General features: G+C 52.9%; 1 protein-coding gene across 1 annotated transcript; it reads right to left on the reverse strand.

Moving 5' to 3' along the window:
* Positions 1 to 223: 223 nt before the first annotated feature.
* Positions 224 to 14,768, reverse strand: ZMYND12 (zinc finger MYND-type containing 12). Its single transcript, XM_027908418.1, has 8 exons — positions 14,671 to 14,768; positions 13,462 to 13,594; positions 7,893 to 8,064; positions 6,341 to 6,510; positions 4,013 to 4,135; positions 3,072 to 3,201; positions 1,403 to 1,542; positions 224 to 511 (listed from the first exon to the last, which is right to left on the reverse strand). The coding sequence occupies exons 1-8, from the start codon at positions 14,751 to 14,753 to the stop codon at positions 392 to 394; spliced, it is 1,071 nt and encodes a 356-aa protein (XP_027764219.1). The 5' UTR covers positions 14,754 to 14,768; the 3' UTR covers positions 224 to 391.
* Positions 14,769 to 15,265: the final 497 nt, after the last annotated feature.

Raw genomic sequence — 15,265 nt, forward strand, 5'->3', positions numbered from 1 at the left:
CCCTATCCCTCCATGGGATCTCCCTCACCAAACTGGAAGGCAAAGCCAGGAAACCAGTAACAAACACACCTGAGCTGCCCTTGGCTCCTGGCCAGCCCAGGTGAGGCCATGAGAGGCTGTTTGCTCATTCACAGCCCAGCCAACAATGATTTATTTATGGTGTGCTGGGGGTGCCTTTGTTTCTCACCCTGACAGCTTCCAGAGGTGGAGCAGCACATGAAAGTTAACTCAGACCAAAGTGTTTACTTTCCAAAGAGTTCAGGACAGCCAGGGAACAAGAGCTGGGAAGAGGCAGCAGCGAGAAGGAGGGAGGGCTCGTGACGCCTGTGGTGTCCAGGAACCTTGGGAAGAGATAACCTGGCCAAACACCTGGATCTGGCAGAGCCAGTTCTTATTTTATGTGGGAAAAGTTGGCATTAATCAGCTCCAACAGGTGACCAATGGTTTCTAGAGACTCTTGCTGGGGCAGCTCTTTGGCCAGGTCGAAGGCTTTCATCCCCACCTCCCGGGCCTGGAATGGGACAGAAGAAACACACAGGGATGGTCAGGAATTTGGCTTTTCTCACGGGTAAATACCTGCCCAGGCTCAGTGGAGGAGCAGCCTGGAGCAGATCCAGGCTCCCTTTTCGAGGTGACCTGTACAAGCTGCTTTACAGGAGAGCCTAAAGCTGCCAGATCTCATATTTAGGATCCAGTGGTGCAGACAGAAGAGATTATTGACCCCAGCCCCCCATCCTGGACATCACCTCCCATCTAATGTAGCTCATCTGAACGTTCCCAAAGCTCTTTCTGGGAAAAAAAAACCAGCTGTATTGACTCAGTCTGAACTAAATCCCTCATTTTCCTCAGCAAGGAACTAAATCATTTCCCTTGCTAGCTCTTCCAGGGATTAGACATTCTTACAATTATAAAGCTTTGTCTTCTTTCTAATTTGAATTTGTTTCCTTGTGTCTTCCAAACGCTCCCATGGCTGTGGCTTTCTCTGAGACAATGAAGAGACCATTAATATTTCAACACAGTGTTTTGCACCATCTGTATTTTCCCTTCCCAAAACACAGGCAGGAGAAACTCAGGGTTTTTGAGTTGGGTCTGAGGAGAGGGGCCAGATTTCCAGATGCTCAGCACTTCCTCAAAATCAGTGCTTGGTAAGGTAAAGAAGTTACCAGGCACCTCTGGAATTTTTAGCCAGAAAAACACGTGGGTGCAAATTCTGAACTGATTGGCAGGCTGCAATAGAGCCAACCCTGAACTCAGGGGTGCAGATCTCTGAGGCAGCTCCACGCTCTGTCCCCCATCCCTGCAGGGCTCTCATGGGCTCAGGAGATGTTCCAGGGGAACAAACGTTCCAGGACATGGACTAACCCCCAAAACCACTTGGCCAACCCTTCTAGCCACAACTTACCTTCTCCAAATCCAGGCCCAGGTAGTGGAGCATGGCCAGGGCGTGCAGGATTTGGGCTGTTTCCTCGGGGAGCTGCTGCTGCTCCCTGACCCCCAGCAGGGCCTGCAGCACCCGCGTCGCCTCTTCCTGCAGGGCTTTGGCTGCACAGGAATGGAAATATCCCGTTGGATGGGTGGGTTTGGGCAAGGGAATGCATTGCAAACTGCCCAGTTAGCTCTTGTAGACATCAAAGCATTTCTGGGACAAACATCAGCACAGTGTGAGGGTGCTGAGGCCCTGGCACAGCTGTGGTTGCTCCTGGATCCCTGGGAGTGTCCAAGGCCAGGCTTGGAGCAACCTGGGACAGTGGGAGGTGTCCCTGCCCACGGCAGGGGTGGGATGGGATGAGCTTTAAGGTCCATCCCAGCCCAAAGCAGTCTGGGCCTCTGTGATTCCATGATCCCAGCTCCATGCACATTCCATGCCCATGAACAAAACGCTTTTCATCGGTCAGGGATTGTGGTGATCAGCCTTTAGTGAGGATGTGGAGTCACAAAAACTTTAGGAGAAGAACAACTTTCCTACTCCTGTCACAGCAAAGATGGTCTCCTGTAGCCCTGCCTTGGTGTGGTTCCTTCTTTGGGAACTCCTGATGGAGGCAATGCCAGGAAATGGGTTTCACAGAAATGTTCCTCTCAGAAGCACAGAATCCAAGACTGGTTTGGGTTGGGAGGAACCTTAAAAGCTCCTCCCTTTCTACCAGGGACACCTTCCACTAGACCAGGTTGCTCCAAGTCCTCTCCAACCTGGCCTTGGACACTTCCAGGGATAGAAATTCCCTTCCCTGACAATATCTCACTTAGAAAAGTGGTAGAAAGGAGACAAAAAGCAGAGTCTGCTCCGGCTTTAGTGGAGCTTGGGGTAGTACCAGGCTCATTAATGCTTTAGGCACATTCATGTCCCTCAGCCTCTCTCCTGTGAATATTCTCCTGATTAACACATCCAATTACCAGGACAGGCCCTTCCATGGAGCAGCTCTCTGCTGCTGCAGGAGAGAGCTGTAACCCCACCTAAAGGAGGGGAAATGTCACCTTCATTATTAAAGGGACACAAAGGAGATGCAGAGAAATGAGAACGTTCAAGTCTCAAGTTGCACCAGGGGAGGTTTGGATCGGATATTAGGAAAAAAATTTGTCATGGAAAGGGATGTAAAGCACTGGAACAGGCTGTCCAGGGAGCTGGTGGAGCTGTCAACCCTGGAATTGTTCAGGAAATGTGTGGATGTGGCACTGGGGGATGTGGGTTAGGGGTGAATGTGGCAGTGCTGGGGGACTGGTTGGGCTCGGTGATGTTAAAGGACTTTTCCAACCCTAAAGATTCCACGATTCTATGAAGTGGAATCAAATCCTGAAAGGCAAAATCTTGCTGCAGTCACTGCCAAGGGTGCTGTGAAATGGAGTACATGGACAGAGAGGGCAAAGCTGCTGTGCCTCCGTGGAAAACCCTCATTCCCGAAGGCACCTCGTGGCACAGTCCACGGAACACCAACACCCAAAGCACCCAGAATTCCCAGAAGTCGGTCTCTGGGAATGCCACACCGACCCTAACACTTGTGAACGTGACCTGTAGGGTGCACAGACTCCTCCAAACCCCCCTTTCCAAGCGGTTCTGGGGCAACAGCAGCTCTTACTCATCCTGTCCTCGGCCACCTCCTCATCGTCGGCCCACGGAGCCGCCTCGGCGCGGGCCCGGAGCCACCGGAGCCGTCCCTGGTGCTCCTGCAGTGAGCTCAGCAGCCAGGAATGCCACAGCCTGGTCACCTGGCAGGAAGCACAGGAATTATTTCACTTGTGTGGGTACCTGGTATTCCTTGTTCTCCAAACAATGTCTCGGGCACGGCCTCTCCGCGTGCCGGCGGGTCACTGAGCCACGGATGTTCCACGCCGGGATCGCTCCGGCTGCTCCCACACAGCCCCACCTGGGACTTCGTTTCTCCACCTGGGCACTGATTTTAACCAGACCAAAATATTCACCAAAAATGTAAAGTTTGGGAGTGGATAGTGCAGGTCCCAAAGCTTCACTTCCACCAAAATCGCTCTAAACAAATGAAAGCTCATTTGCCCTCCCCCCTCCCCCCCCCAGTTATTAAATCAATTAGGTAATTAGATAATTCAGTTAGATAATTATCAATTAGATAATTGAGTTATTAAATCAGTTAGATAATTATTACTTTCCTCTCTTGATCAGTCCTTTCTGAGAATCTTTTATCAGTGTGGCTTTTCACTGATTCCCAGTATTAATTTTAGGTGGTTTGGGTCCTGCTCCTCCCTGGCTTTGGAACCTTCTTGGAGACCCTCCCTCCTTTAACCTCTGGCACGGGGAATTTAAAGGCAAAGCTGCTTTTTGACAAGCATTTGGCTGCCCAAACTGAAGACAATTCAATTAACAACCCTGAGCACAGGATTAAAGTCTCCTGCTTTTAACTCGGAGAATTATTTAAGTATGAAAAGGCTTTCTGAGACCGAGCCTAAAAGGTTTGATATGGCCACCAGCACATTGATTAAAAGTTGGGAAAACATTGGAAAGAGCCCCCAGAAACACCTGAGGAATGATGGGTTTGGTTCTACCAACCTCAGAGTAGAGTGAGTTTGCCACATCCACTTTATTCTGGCGGAGGAAAATGTTGGCCATGTGGAAATACCCTCCAGAGACCTCAATGGCATCCACTCCAAAGGCAGAAGTAGCAAGATAAACCTGAAATCAATATTAAACACAAAAAACCCACCCAAAATAAACCCCAGAAGTTTAATGTTCATGTCAAAGCTGGGAAGTTTTTCCTTGTGGATTAATAACATTGCGGGTGTTCAGGTTTTGTTGCGTTGCAAGGGTCGGTTGTACCTGGTTGGGGTTGGAGAGTGTGGTGCTAAAAAGCTGGATTTGGGGGGTTATGTAAAGGGATGGGGTGTTAAAAAACTGGAATTTGGGGTTTATCCATAGGAGTGATGTACTAAAACGGTGTGTTTTGGGGTTGATCCGTAGGAATGAGGTATAAACCCCTGTATTTTGGGGCTATCCCCAGGAACAAGATATTAAAAGCTGCATTTTGGGCTTTATCCATAGGAATGAGGTGCTAAAAAGGTGTGTTTGGGGGTTCTGTAAAGGAATGAGGTACCAAAAATTGTATTTGGGGGTTGTGCAAATGAATGAGATTTAAAAGCTGTGTTTGGGGGTTACTCATAGGAATAAGGTCCTAAAAAGCTGCATTTTGGGGTTATCCATAGGAATGAGGTACTAAAAAGCATCATTTTGGGGTTATCCATAGGAATAAGGTACTAAAAAGCATCATTTTGGGGTTATCCATAGGAATAAGGTACTAAAAAGCTGCATTTTGGGGTTATCCATAGGAATAAGCTGCATTTTGGGGTCAATCCATGGGAATCCAACCCCCCTTTTTCCTGGGCCAGAGGAACCTTTGGAACATGTTCCCCTCAATCCAGGGCAGGTTTCCCACCTCTCCCCACCCCTGTGCCCGTCCCACCTCTCCCAAATCCCACCCTGCTGCCTTCCCAGCCCTGCTGGAGCCCCTGGAGCCGGGACTGGGGGAAGGCACTGGTGCATTCCAGCTATTCTGAGCTGGCGTGTGACTCTCAGCAGATCCCAGACACGCAGCCAAAGGTCCCAGCAGCTCCTGGGCTGCTCCAACCTGGAACAACCACTTGCTAAGAGCAAAAAAACTCGTTACCTGGTGCCCAGTTAGGAATCTTAAAAACAAAAAGGCGTTTCGGGAATGTCCCAAGTTTCCCTTTGTGGGAATCTCGAATTCCCAAAGGGTTTATGGAGTAAGAAATGACTGGGTTGTGTCTGTTAGAATGGAAAGGGTCCAATTCTTGGCCCCCATCCCTGACACCCACACAAAGCCACTATCAAATTCCCCAGGAGTGGGGAGCCATCACTCAGCACAGGATAAATTTAGGCACCACGGGACAGAAATAGGAGGTGGAGAAGTTCATCTGGCTTTGGAGGATCAAATGGCAGGCGAAGCATCCCCAGGAACACAGCTGGCAACCCCCACTTCCAGCGTAACAAACTGTTCCCCTGGCTCAAAGGGTGGAATTGGGGAAATGCAACCCCGAAACTGGGTCACTGAACCAGATACTGAAAGAGTTTAAAAAGGCATTGATTAAATATTGGCTGATGATCTGGGAAAGTATTGAGGGAAATAGCAGCCAAAATATAAATTATCTGTGGGATAAAAGGTGACAATATGAGTTTGAGGCAGGAATGTCTGGGCATCTCAGCAAAGCTGATGGGTAAATCTAAAGGGAGGAAAGGAATGTGGCAAGGACATAAGGAATGTGACAAGGAGTGGCTGAGGGAGCTGGAGGGGCTCAGCCTGGAGAAAAGGAGGCTCAGGGGGGACCTTCTGGCTCTGCAACTCCCTGACAGGAGTGGGGGAGAAGGGAAGGGTTGGGCTCTGCTCCCAGGGAACAAGGGACAGGATGAAACGGCCTCAGGTTGTGCCAGGGGAGTGTTAGATTGGATATTTGGGAAAATTCCTTCACAGAAAGGGTGGTCAGGCACTGGCACAGGCTGTCCAGGGCAGTGGGGGAGCCCCCATCCCTGGAAGTGTTCAAAAAAACTGTGGATGTGGCACTTGGGGACACGGTTTAGTGGTGGCCCTGGCACTGCTGGGGGAATGGTTGGACTTGATGATCTCAGAGGGCTTTTCCAACCTCAGTGATTCCATGATTCTCTGTCACTTCATGGGAACAGGGATAACTGGTAAAACCCAGCTTTGGCTCCCACATGGACACATGGGTGTGTCAAATCCATCCAGTTCAGGTTTTTGGGATGGGAACCCTCTCAGGATCCCATATTTGCCTGCTGGGGTTTCCATACTGACCCAAGGAGGAGGGAAGGAATCAAACCCAAGGTGTTCCTGTGTTTCAGGTGACTCACATCAGTGGCCAGGTGATACAAAGCCTCGTCAAGGTTTCCTTGAGCGACACAGAAGAGCCCCAGCCCACGGTGTAACCTGGACTGCACAGCAGCAGGGCAGTCTGGGGTCTGCAGGACGATCCACTCGGCCTCAGACAGGTACTTGGATGCCTGTCGGAGATTCCCAGTGCCTGGAATGACACGTGGAAAACAAAGCAGGGAGATAAGGAGGATGGAGAACGTTTTTTTTTTAATCTGGGAAGTCAGAAGATCCTGCCTGATGTCCCTTTGGGTAGTTTGAGGCAGGGATGGAGTTTGTGGATTCCCCACTTCTCTCCCGAGCGCTCCTGAGCTGCCCATGTGTCCAAAGGCACATTTACACCCAGGCTGAGGGTTGAGAGCTACAAGAGGAGTCAGAAACCACAGAATCCCAGGATAGTTTGGGTTGGGAGGGACCTTAAAGCTCATCTCATTCCACCCCCTGTCATGGAATAAAATCCCGGAATCCCAGGATGGTTTGGGTTGGGAAGGACTTTAAAGCCCACCCAGTCCCACCCCTGCCATGGGCAGGGACACCTTCCACTGGCCCAGGTTGCTCCAAGCCCTGTCCAACCTGGCCTTGGACACTTCCAGGGATTCAGGGGCAGCCACAGCTTCTCTGGCCACCCTGTGCCAGGGCCTGCCCACCCTCACAGCCAGGAATTCCTTCCCAATATCCCAGTCTAGATCAACTCTCTTTCAGCTTTAAACCATCCCCCCTTGTCCTGTCCCTCTCCAGCTCTCTAAGGTCTCCCTGAAGTTTTCCTTCCCCAGGCTGAATCCTCCCATCTCTCCCAGAGGGTTTACTGCCCTCAGTATCTCCGGAACACGTGTCCCAGACAGGTTCACTCCATGTCTCGCACGTTATCACACTGGAATTACTCATAGGAATTTTTTTCCCCTGCTCTCAGCGCACCGTTTAGGACTGAGCCCCGAGCCAGCCCTGCTCTGCCGGTGGGGCATTGTGTGTTCCTGGAACGGCAGTGATTCACAGGGAGCTCTCAGCCCTCTGCCAGTGGCTGAGCAGAGAGCAGCTCCCATGCCCTAATTTGCCGTGTTTTCCAAAGCACACAATGCAATGAGGAAAAGCTCTGCTCAGGCAGAGCGGGATTTGTGAATGGGCACAGTTGTGAATGCACGCCCAGACGTTCCTGGGGTGCAGCGGCCTCAGAAAAAAAAAAAAAAAAATGTTCCCTGAGATAAAAAAGCACAGCCGAGCACCCTCGGGAATGTGATGCTTCAGGATGTCATCCGAGGTCACAGAGGTAAAGAGAAGACTTTCATTCGGCTTCTCTTGTGGGAAATGGGGGAGAGGGACTAACCATTCCAGCTGCTTTCATTGATTCTCTTCCCCAGACTCCCAGAAAGGGGGTGTGAGGGGGGTGTGTGATTCTCAAATCTCCCCGCAACGCCCTTGAGGAAGAGCAGGGCACAGAAGCCGGCCCTTCCCCCTGATAAATGGGAAAAGGAAACCAGAAACCTGACCCCAGGGAGGCCTTGCCCTCGCCAGGGGTTGGCTTCAGACAATGCTCACCCGTGGAGGCCTCAGCCAGGAGGAGATAAACGGGCACCAGCTGCACGGAGCTCCAGCCGAACACGCGGGCGCTGAAGCGAAGGGCCTGCAGGGCTGCGGGGAGGGCTTGCAGGGCCTTCCCTTCCCAAAGGAACTCCTGGGCAGCCCTGAGAGCCACCTCCACGATGGATTTCTGCAGGGAAACACAGGACCAGGGCAAGGGGAGAAAAGAGAAGCGGGGGAGATAATCACGGGATCACCGGTTTGGGTTGGAGCGACCTGAAAATCCGTCTTGTTCTGAAAATCCATCCCTGCCGTGGAATAAAAACATTGAATCCAAGGCTGGTTTGGGCTGGAGGGACCTCAAAGCCCACCTCGTTCCACCCGCTGCCGTGGAATAAAATCATAGAATCTCAGATTAGTTTGGTTGGAGGGACCTTAAAGCCCATCTAGTTCCGACCCCTGCCACAGAATAAAATCATGGAATCCCAGACTGGTTCGGGTTGGAGGGACCTGAAAGTCCATCTCACTTCATCCCCTGCCACGGAATGAAACCACAGAATCACTGGTTTGGGTCAAAGGGACCTTAAAGCCCATCCTATTCTGTCCCCTGCCATGGAATGAAATCACAGAATCCCAGACTGCTTTGGGTTGGAGGGACCTGAAAGCCCCATCTCATTCCTGTCCAGGGGACACTTTTCACCAGCCCAGGTGGTTACAATTGCACAGCCTCCTTTTAAAATCGAGTTTTCAGACTCTAAAGCAGTGATTGTAATGCAGTTTGTGGCTGTAATTAATAGGCAGACTTTAAAGCTGTCATATTAGAGCATATTAGAGCATATTAGAGCTTGGCTTCATTCCTGCTCCGAGCAGGAGCAGCTTTGGCCATCCTTGTGGGTCATGTGGTGTCTCCCAGGACGAAGAATCCTTTACTGCTCCTGACAAGGGCTCATAAGCCTGAGCAACAAAAGCTGTGAAGCACAGAAAATGATCATCACAAGACCAAAGCAGAGATCAGACAAAGGGGCTCCGCCGGGCTCTGCCGGGAACGCTGCTGACTCAGAGGCAGCGGAGCAGCTCTGGCCGTGCCAGTCGGGCACAGCTCCAGCTGCAGGAGCCAGGGAGCCAGGAGAGAGCTCCTCACACGGAGTGCAGCTTCGTCCCACCCTCTCCTGGCCAGCTCTGGGCTGGTGCTTTGGGTGCAGAGGCTGGAAACGGGTCAGAATCCGAATGTGTTACACCTGGAAAATCCACCACCAGCGTCTGTGGGGTGGCTGGTGGTGGATTGGGTTGGTTGTCAGAATCCAAAAGTTTTCCTGCACTTATCCATGTCCAGCTCCTCCCTGCCTTTTGCTGCTCCTGCCAGTCCACACCATTTTGTCTTTTCACCCTTTGCAGCGTCTGCTGCGATCCTCAGCTCCACAAACAGCTCCATCCAAATGCTGTTCCCTGCCAGGGGTGTGGATTCTGTGCCCTCCCAGGATCCTTGGAGAATCCCAGAACGGTTTGGATTGCAAGGGACCTTAAAGCCCAACTCGTTCCACCGTGGGCAGGGACACCTTTCACTAGACCAGGTTACTCCAAGCCCTGCACAGCCAGTTCCTAACACTTCTCCATCAGCTTCTCCCACCAGTGGTGCTGCAGGGAAGCTCCCTGGGAAGCTGCTGGAGAGCCCTGGTAAGTCAGCGAGGCCCTGACTCTCCCTGGACACCACAAAAAATATCATTTCACCTCTTTATTACCTTCTGCCTCCAGCTGGGGCTGAGCTGGGCAGAGAAACCATTCCCAGGGCTCCCGGGGGCTGGGCTTTGGCATTTTGCTGAGCTCCAAGTGCTCAGGGTGAGGCAGAGAGGGTCATGCCAGGGGTGAAGGAGCAGCTCAGGGACAGGGAAGCTCCAGGACAGCCTGGGAGGGTTTCCTGGAGATCCTGGCTGAGGTAAAGAGACACTGGTTTGGATAAATGAGAGCTTCAAAGAACACAGCCCAGAGCAAGAGCCCCCTGCCAAGAGCTGGAACACACAGCAGCCATCCCTGAGCTACCAGAACACGGAGAGGGAAAAAGAAGGTTTTCCAGAGAAGCTGTGGCTGCCCCTGAATCCCTGGAAGTGTCCAAGGCCAGGTTGGAGCAACATGGGCTAGTAGAAGGTGTCCCTGCCCATGGCAGGGGGTTGGAATGATGGTCTTTAAGGTCCCTCTCAACCCACACCAGTCTGGGATTCTACCAAACCCAAACTGTATCCATGGAGCACGTGGTGCCCAGGGGAAAGCCAGGACACGCTTGGGGCAGCAGCAGGAAAAGCTGGTATTTCTCAGGCTGCTTTTTCTGTCTGTGCCAGGCTGGTGCAACCAGCAGGACCCTGGTGCGTGGGCACGGCCCAGATTGGCATCTGGGAGGGGCTGGAGATAGGGATCGTGCCTTTTTTTACTCCTTGTCAACGGGATCATCTCTGCTTCCCAAGAGTGAACTATCTGAAACATCTGCAGAGCTGGGTGTTGGACTCTGGCACAGCTTCCAGGAGGAGAAGGAAGGGCAGGAGGCAAGAGCAGCCCTGAAGCCCTGAATATTTTCTACCACAATTCCAAGCCTGGGGAGGGTGGGGGGGGGAACCATTCCCTTTGCCCCTGAACAGCCCTGGGGGGATCACTGGATCATTCCTTTTGCCCCTGAACAGCCCTGGGGGGATCATTCCCTTTGTCCCTGGCCTGGTTCTCCCCCTTTCCCACAGCCCCACACCCCCAGCCCTGCTCACTTTGGGCTCTTTTCATGTGAGCTGCAATTAGAGGTTTCTCTGAACTGCCCCCACACAGTTTTTTTGGGGAGGCCATGGACCCCAGCTCTGCTCCAGGTGGGAGCAGGGGAGTTGGGAACACGCTCAGGGTTCAGTGCCACATCCATTACCCACTCCCAAACTCACGGTGTGCCTGCAGAGAGGAGGATTTAGGGAAGAAGGGAGGTCCCATTAGCTCAGGCTGAACCTGCAGCCTCTGTGGCTGAATCCTCTGGGATCTTTTCCCGTGCCCAGGGGCTGTGGGGAGCTGACATCACAACATCACACAGGCAGGTGAGGCTCTTTTCCAAACAGAAACTTGGAATTCTGTCAGTTTGGAGGTGCTGGCTGCAGGCACCCCCAAGGCTACGTTGACAGCAGCAGATTTCTATCAACAAAGCTCTGGAAGCCAGACGAGGAATAGAAATGAAACTCCTCACTCCTGGCTCCCTGCTCCTGGAGCCACTGGGCATTGGGATGTGCCCAGGCTTTCCTGTGTCCTGGCTGGGGCTGGAGCTCTGTGTTTCCTAAACAAACACCGTGCAGGAGGGGGAAAAGTGCAGCAGAAATGTTCAAAAAAAAAAAACCAAACCCAAACCCATGGGCAGGCTCTGAGCGCCAGGTTTCTGCTCTGGTTATCGTGAGATGGCAGAGCTTTCCCCCTCAGCTCCAAAGGCCTTTTTTTTCATGGAATCCCAGACAGGTTTGGGTTGGGAGAGACCTTAAACTCATCTCATTCTAGTCCCTGCTATGGGTAGGGACACCTTCCACTAGCCCAGGTTGCTCCAACCTGGCCTTGGCCACTTCCAGGGATCCAGGGGCAGCCACAGCTTCTCTGGGCAACCTGTGCCAGGGCCTGCCCACCCTCACAGGGAAGAACATTTTAAAGCATTTTGTTGGCTCTGGAAGAGGAATTTGATGCAGCAGTGAGACAAGGCACTACTAAATAACCTCCCCCTTTCCCAGATCCTCTCAGTCAGGCCAGGCCCAGCCTGACTGCCCCAAACCCTGCTGGCCACAAAGACACTTTCTCACTCTCTTCTTCTTCTCACCTCTCCCTCTCTCTGGGAGAGCCACCAGGTCACCAAGGGATTTCCAGAGTCTCTCTCCCTTTCTTCAGAAAGAAGGAAGGCAAACTGTCCCAGCACATCCCGTTCCCAGAACCTATTCTATTTACCCAGCCTGGAAACAAAGGTCAAGGAACAGACATTGTTAAGGGTTGTTAAAGGGCCCAATAAAGTCTCTCCTTTGAAGGAGGTTCAGTCTGCAGTCCCTGCCTTCCCAGGCTCAGCCAGATGAACCCCAACCCAGAGTGACTCCCTCTAGTCCTCCAGCCCTTCCTGCTGGCTTTCCCTGCCCCTAATTAACCCAGCTGATTACCTTCCAGCTAATCAAGGAGCACTTCCTCCAGCTGTCACTCACGTGGCTCTTGGGATGGGTAAGGGATGATTTGAGTTGTTATAAAGTCAGTGATGTAACCATGGGGTTCAATAGAAGGGGGAGTTCCTTGGAACAGCTTCAAGCACTTCTGGGTGGAAAAAAAATCCTGCCACACCCCCTGTGACAGCAATTTTAACCTTCCCTGCAGACCTTATAAAGGATCAACTTCAGCAGAACTTGGAACTGGGCAGGTTTGGCATTTTCTGGGCCGTACTGGCCCGACACACCTTCTGTGGACTTTGCTCCACGGGCTCACGTGGGGTTTTTCAGCCAGACAGGAGTTTCCAAACCAGCCTGGGCTGTCACTGCCCAGCTCCTGTAAAACCCAGAGGAATCTGCTGCCCAAAGCCTGTCACGAGCTCTCCCCAAGCAGCACTTCTGAACCGAATTTAAAATTCCTCTTTCTGGCTTCTCCCAAGAAACACAACAGCGTGGAGCTGCCCACCAAAGCCCCACACCTGGGCCAGAAACACCTTGGAAATAATAATAACTCATGGCAAATCCACAAGACTCCTGGTGTTCTTCTCAATGGCTGGATTGTTCCCAGCTCAGTCTGCTGCCCTTTTACTCCAGGACTGGGAGTTCTGCAATTACAGAGGGGAGAATTTATTTCCAGGGGGAGGGTTTTCAGGAGCAGATGCACCTGGGTGGGGTGTTTTAGCAACACTGTGGGGCAGCAGCTCCTGCCACCCCATAAACAGAGAGAGAAAGAGCTGCAAACCACCGGGGCTGGGCAGGAGCTGCACATCTGCACCTCCCCCGGGGCCCCACGGGAGATAAAAGGCTGCACTTAGTGGGGAAAGAGCATTCCAGGGCCAAGCTGGGCAAGTAAATGAAGGGAAGGGACTTGATTTCTTTGCCCCCCCTGCTCTAGGAAAGGGGATTCCCTCCTTTCAGACAGCCTGGAAGAAGCAGGATCCTGGACTAGTCAGGGAGATGGACTACCTGGCCAGGGGGCAGAGCCAGGATTGTGCTGCCTCGGGAAGATCAGGACTTGGAGTAAGGGCTGTGGAAAAGGCTGGAGGCTCGAGAATCTCACAGAGGGTGCCTCCACTCCCCTCATTGTTGAGGTTTTGTTTGAAAAAACAACCCCCAAGTCGCAATCAGGCACCAAATCACCCAAGGAGGTGACTGTCGCCTTTCTTGGGAACATCCAGAGAGAGGAATTCTGAAGGGGTGAAGGCAAAAGTCCTGCTCTGCTTCAGGCAGCAGATTCCTCTCAGTGTTGTAGGAATGGGCAGTGACAGCCCAGGCTGGTTTGGAAGCTGCTGTGTGGCTGAAAACCCCAGGTGAGCCCGTGGAGCCCAGTTTGGGTAGGGAGAGAAGCTGGAATGAACCTCCCCTGGAGCACTTTGAAGTGGTGTTTGTTCTGCTGCACCCACCTGCCTCCTCAGCAGCTGCTCCTTGCCGTGTTTTCTGTCCCTCTCTGAGTGGAAGCAGGGCTGGGGTGGGATGAGCAGGGGGCAGATCTTCTCGTGGATGCTGTTCCAGTCGGCCCCCTGGTGAGAGGCATCGCTGCCAAAGGGGGCACAGCCAGAGTTTTATCCATCTTGGAGGTGCTGGGAGGGAAGATTATCCCCTGCTGGGCCTTTTGGACTTTCCCCACAGGAATCCCACTCCCCCCACTCCCAGCCCTTGGGCTGCTCACAGAGCACATGATATTCCCAGATGGAAGCACAGCTATGTCCTGCCAAGCCCCCCTGGTGCTGGCTGTTAAAAATCCTGGTTTAAATCACTCCCTGAATTACTGGTACAGTCAAATCCCTCGATTCCAACCTTGTGGACGCAAAAACCCCCAAACCTGGGCCTTTTCCATGTGTCCTGAGCCCCATCCTGGGGCTGGTCCCTGTCTCCTGCCATGTCCCGGCCTCTTTCCTTGTCCTGTCCCCTGGATCTCATCCTGGCCCTTCTCCCAGTGTCCTGAGCCTCATTCCAAGGCCAGTCCCTGCCTGGGCCTGATCCTGCCTCCCAGGCTTTCTCCCTGTGTCCTGGGCCTTTTCCTGGACCTGTTCGTGCTTCCTGTGTTTCATCCTGGGCTTTTTCCCAGTGTCCTGAGCCTTATCCCAGGCTTTCCCCTCATGTCCTGAGCCTTCTCCCGGGCCTTTTCCCTGTGACCCAAGCCTTGTTCTGGGACTAGTCCCTGACTCCTGCTTTGTCCCTCCTGGTTTTTGTCCCCACCTCCAGCACCTCATCCCGGGGACTATTCCTGGCCTCTTGTCCTTCCCCTCCGGGGGCCTCATCCTGGCCCTTCTCCCGGTGTCCTGGGCCCCATCCTGGGGTCAATCCCTGCCTGCTCATCCTGCCTGCTGGGTGTCCTGAGCCTTCTCCCAGGCTCTCCCCCTGTATCCTGGGTGAATCCCTGCCCCCTCATCCTGCCTGCTGGGTGTTTCTCCCAGGCTCTCCCCCTGTATCCTGAGCCTCCTCCCGTGCCTGTCCCTGCCTCTCGTGTCTCATCGTGACACAAGATGCGTGTCCTGAGCCCCGTCCCGGGGCTGCTCCCAGGCCCCTGGATGCCTCCCGGCCCTTCTCCTTCCCTCCCTCCCCCGCCCTGTCCCCTGTCCCCTGTCCCCGCAGTGCCGGGGGTCCCTCACCAGTATCGGACGAGGCGGCAGCGGGGGCAGACCCGCGGGGCCGGGCGGCTCCCGCACAGCTCGCAGCGGGGCCGGCCCGCCATGCTCGGCCCGGGGCCCTCCCCTGTCCCCGGAGCGTCCCGCGTTGCCATGGCAACGAGCCGCCAAAATGGGAGAGCCGGCGTTAGTTTTCGCATGTAAGGTTATTTCTGTACCCCTTCCAAAACCCTGAGCTGTTTCCAGTCATTGTAACTACTACTTGGTTTGACTGCCCGCATTTTCCTTTGATTCTTCATGCTACACCCGTATTTTCCTCAAAGGTAATTATATTTCATCTTATTAGTGGAGTCTTAATTCTGCCTTTGGCAAAGGCAAGGTCACCCACATTTTTATGTCAATTAGTGTTCTGTGACCCTTCATCTGAGATTAGTGATTTCAGCAAAGAAATAGAGAAACGGTTTCAAAGTGTTTGTGGAAGTGAATGAAACAGTCTACAGCGTTTTATTTGGGAAACTAAAACAACTGTTAGCACCTGTGGAAGAGAGTGATAAAAGCGAGAAAGGAGACCAAACGAGACTGGGTTTAGGCCTTGAGCCAGGTCCAGAAGGAAGGAAAC

Source organism: Empidonax traillii, unplaced genomic scaffold (genome assembly GCF_003031625.1).
Source record: "Empidonax traillii isolate 1590-97213 ecotype Southwest subspecies unplaced genomic scaffold, ASM303162v1 scaffold1702:size71926, whole genome shotgun sequence".
Lineage (NCBI taxonomy): Eukaryota > Metazoa > Chordata > Aves > Passeriformes > Tyrannidae > Empidonax > Empidonax traillii.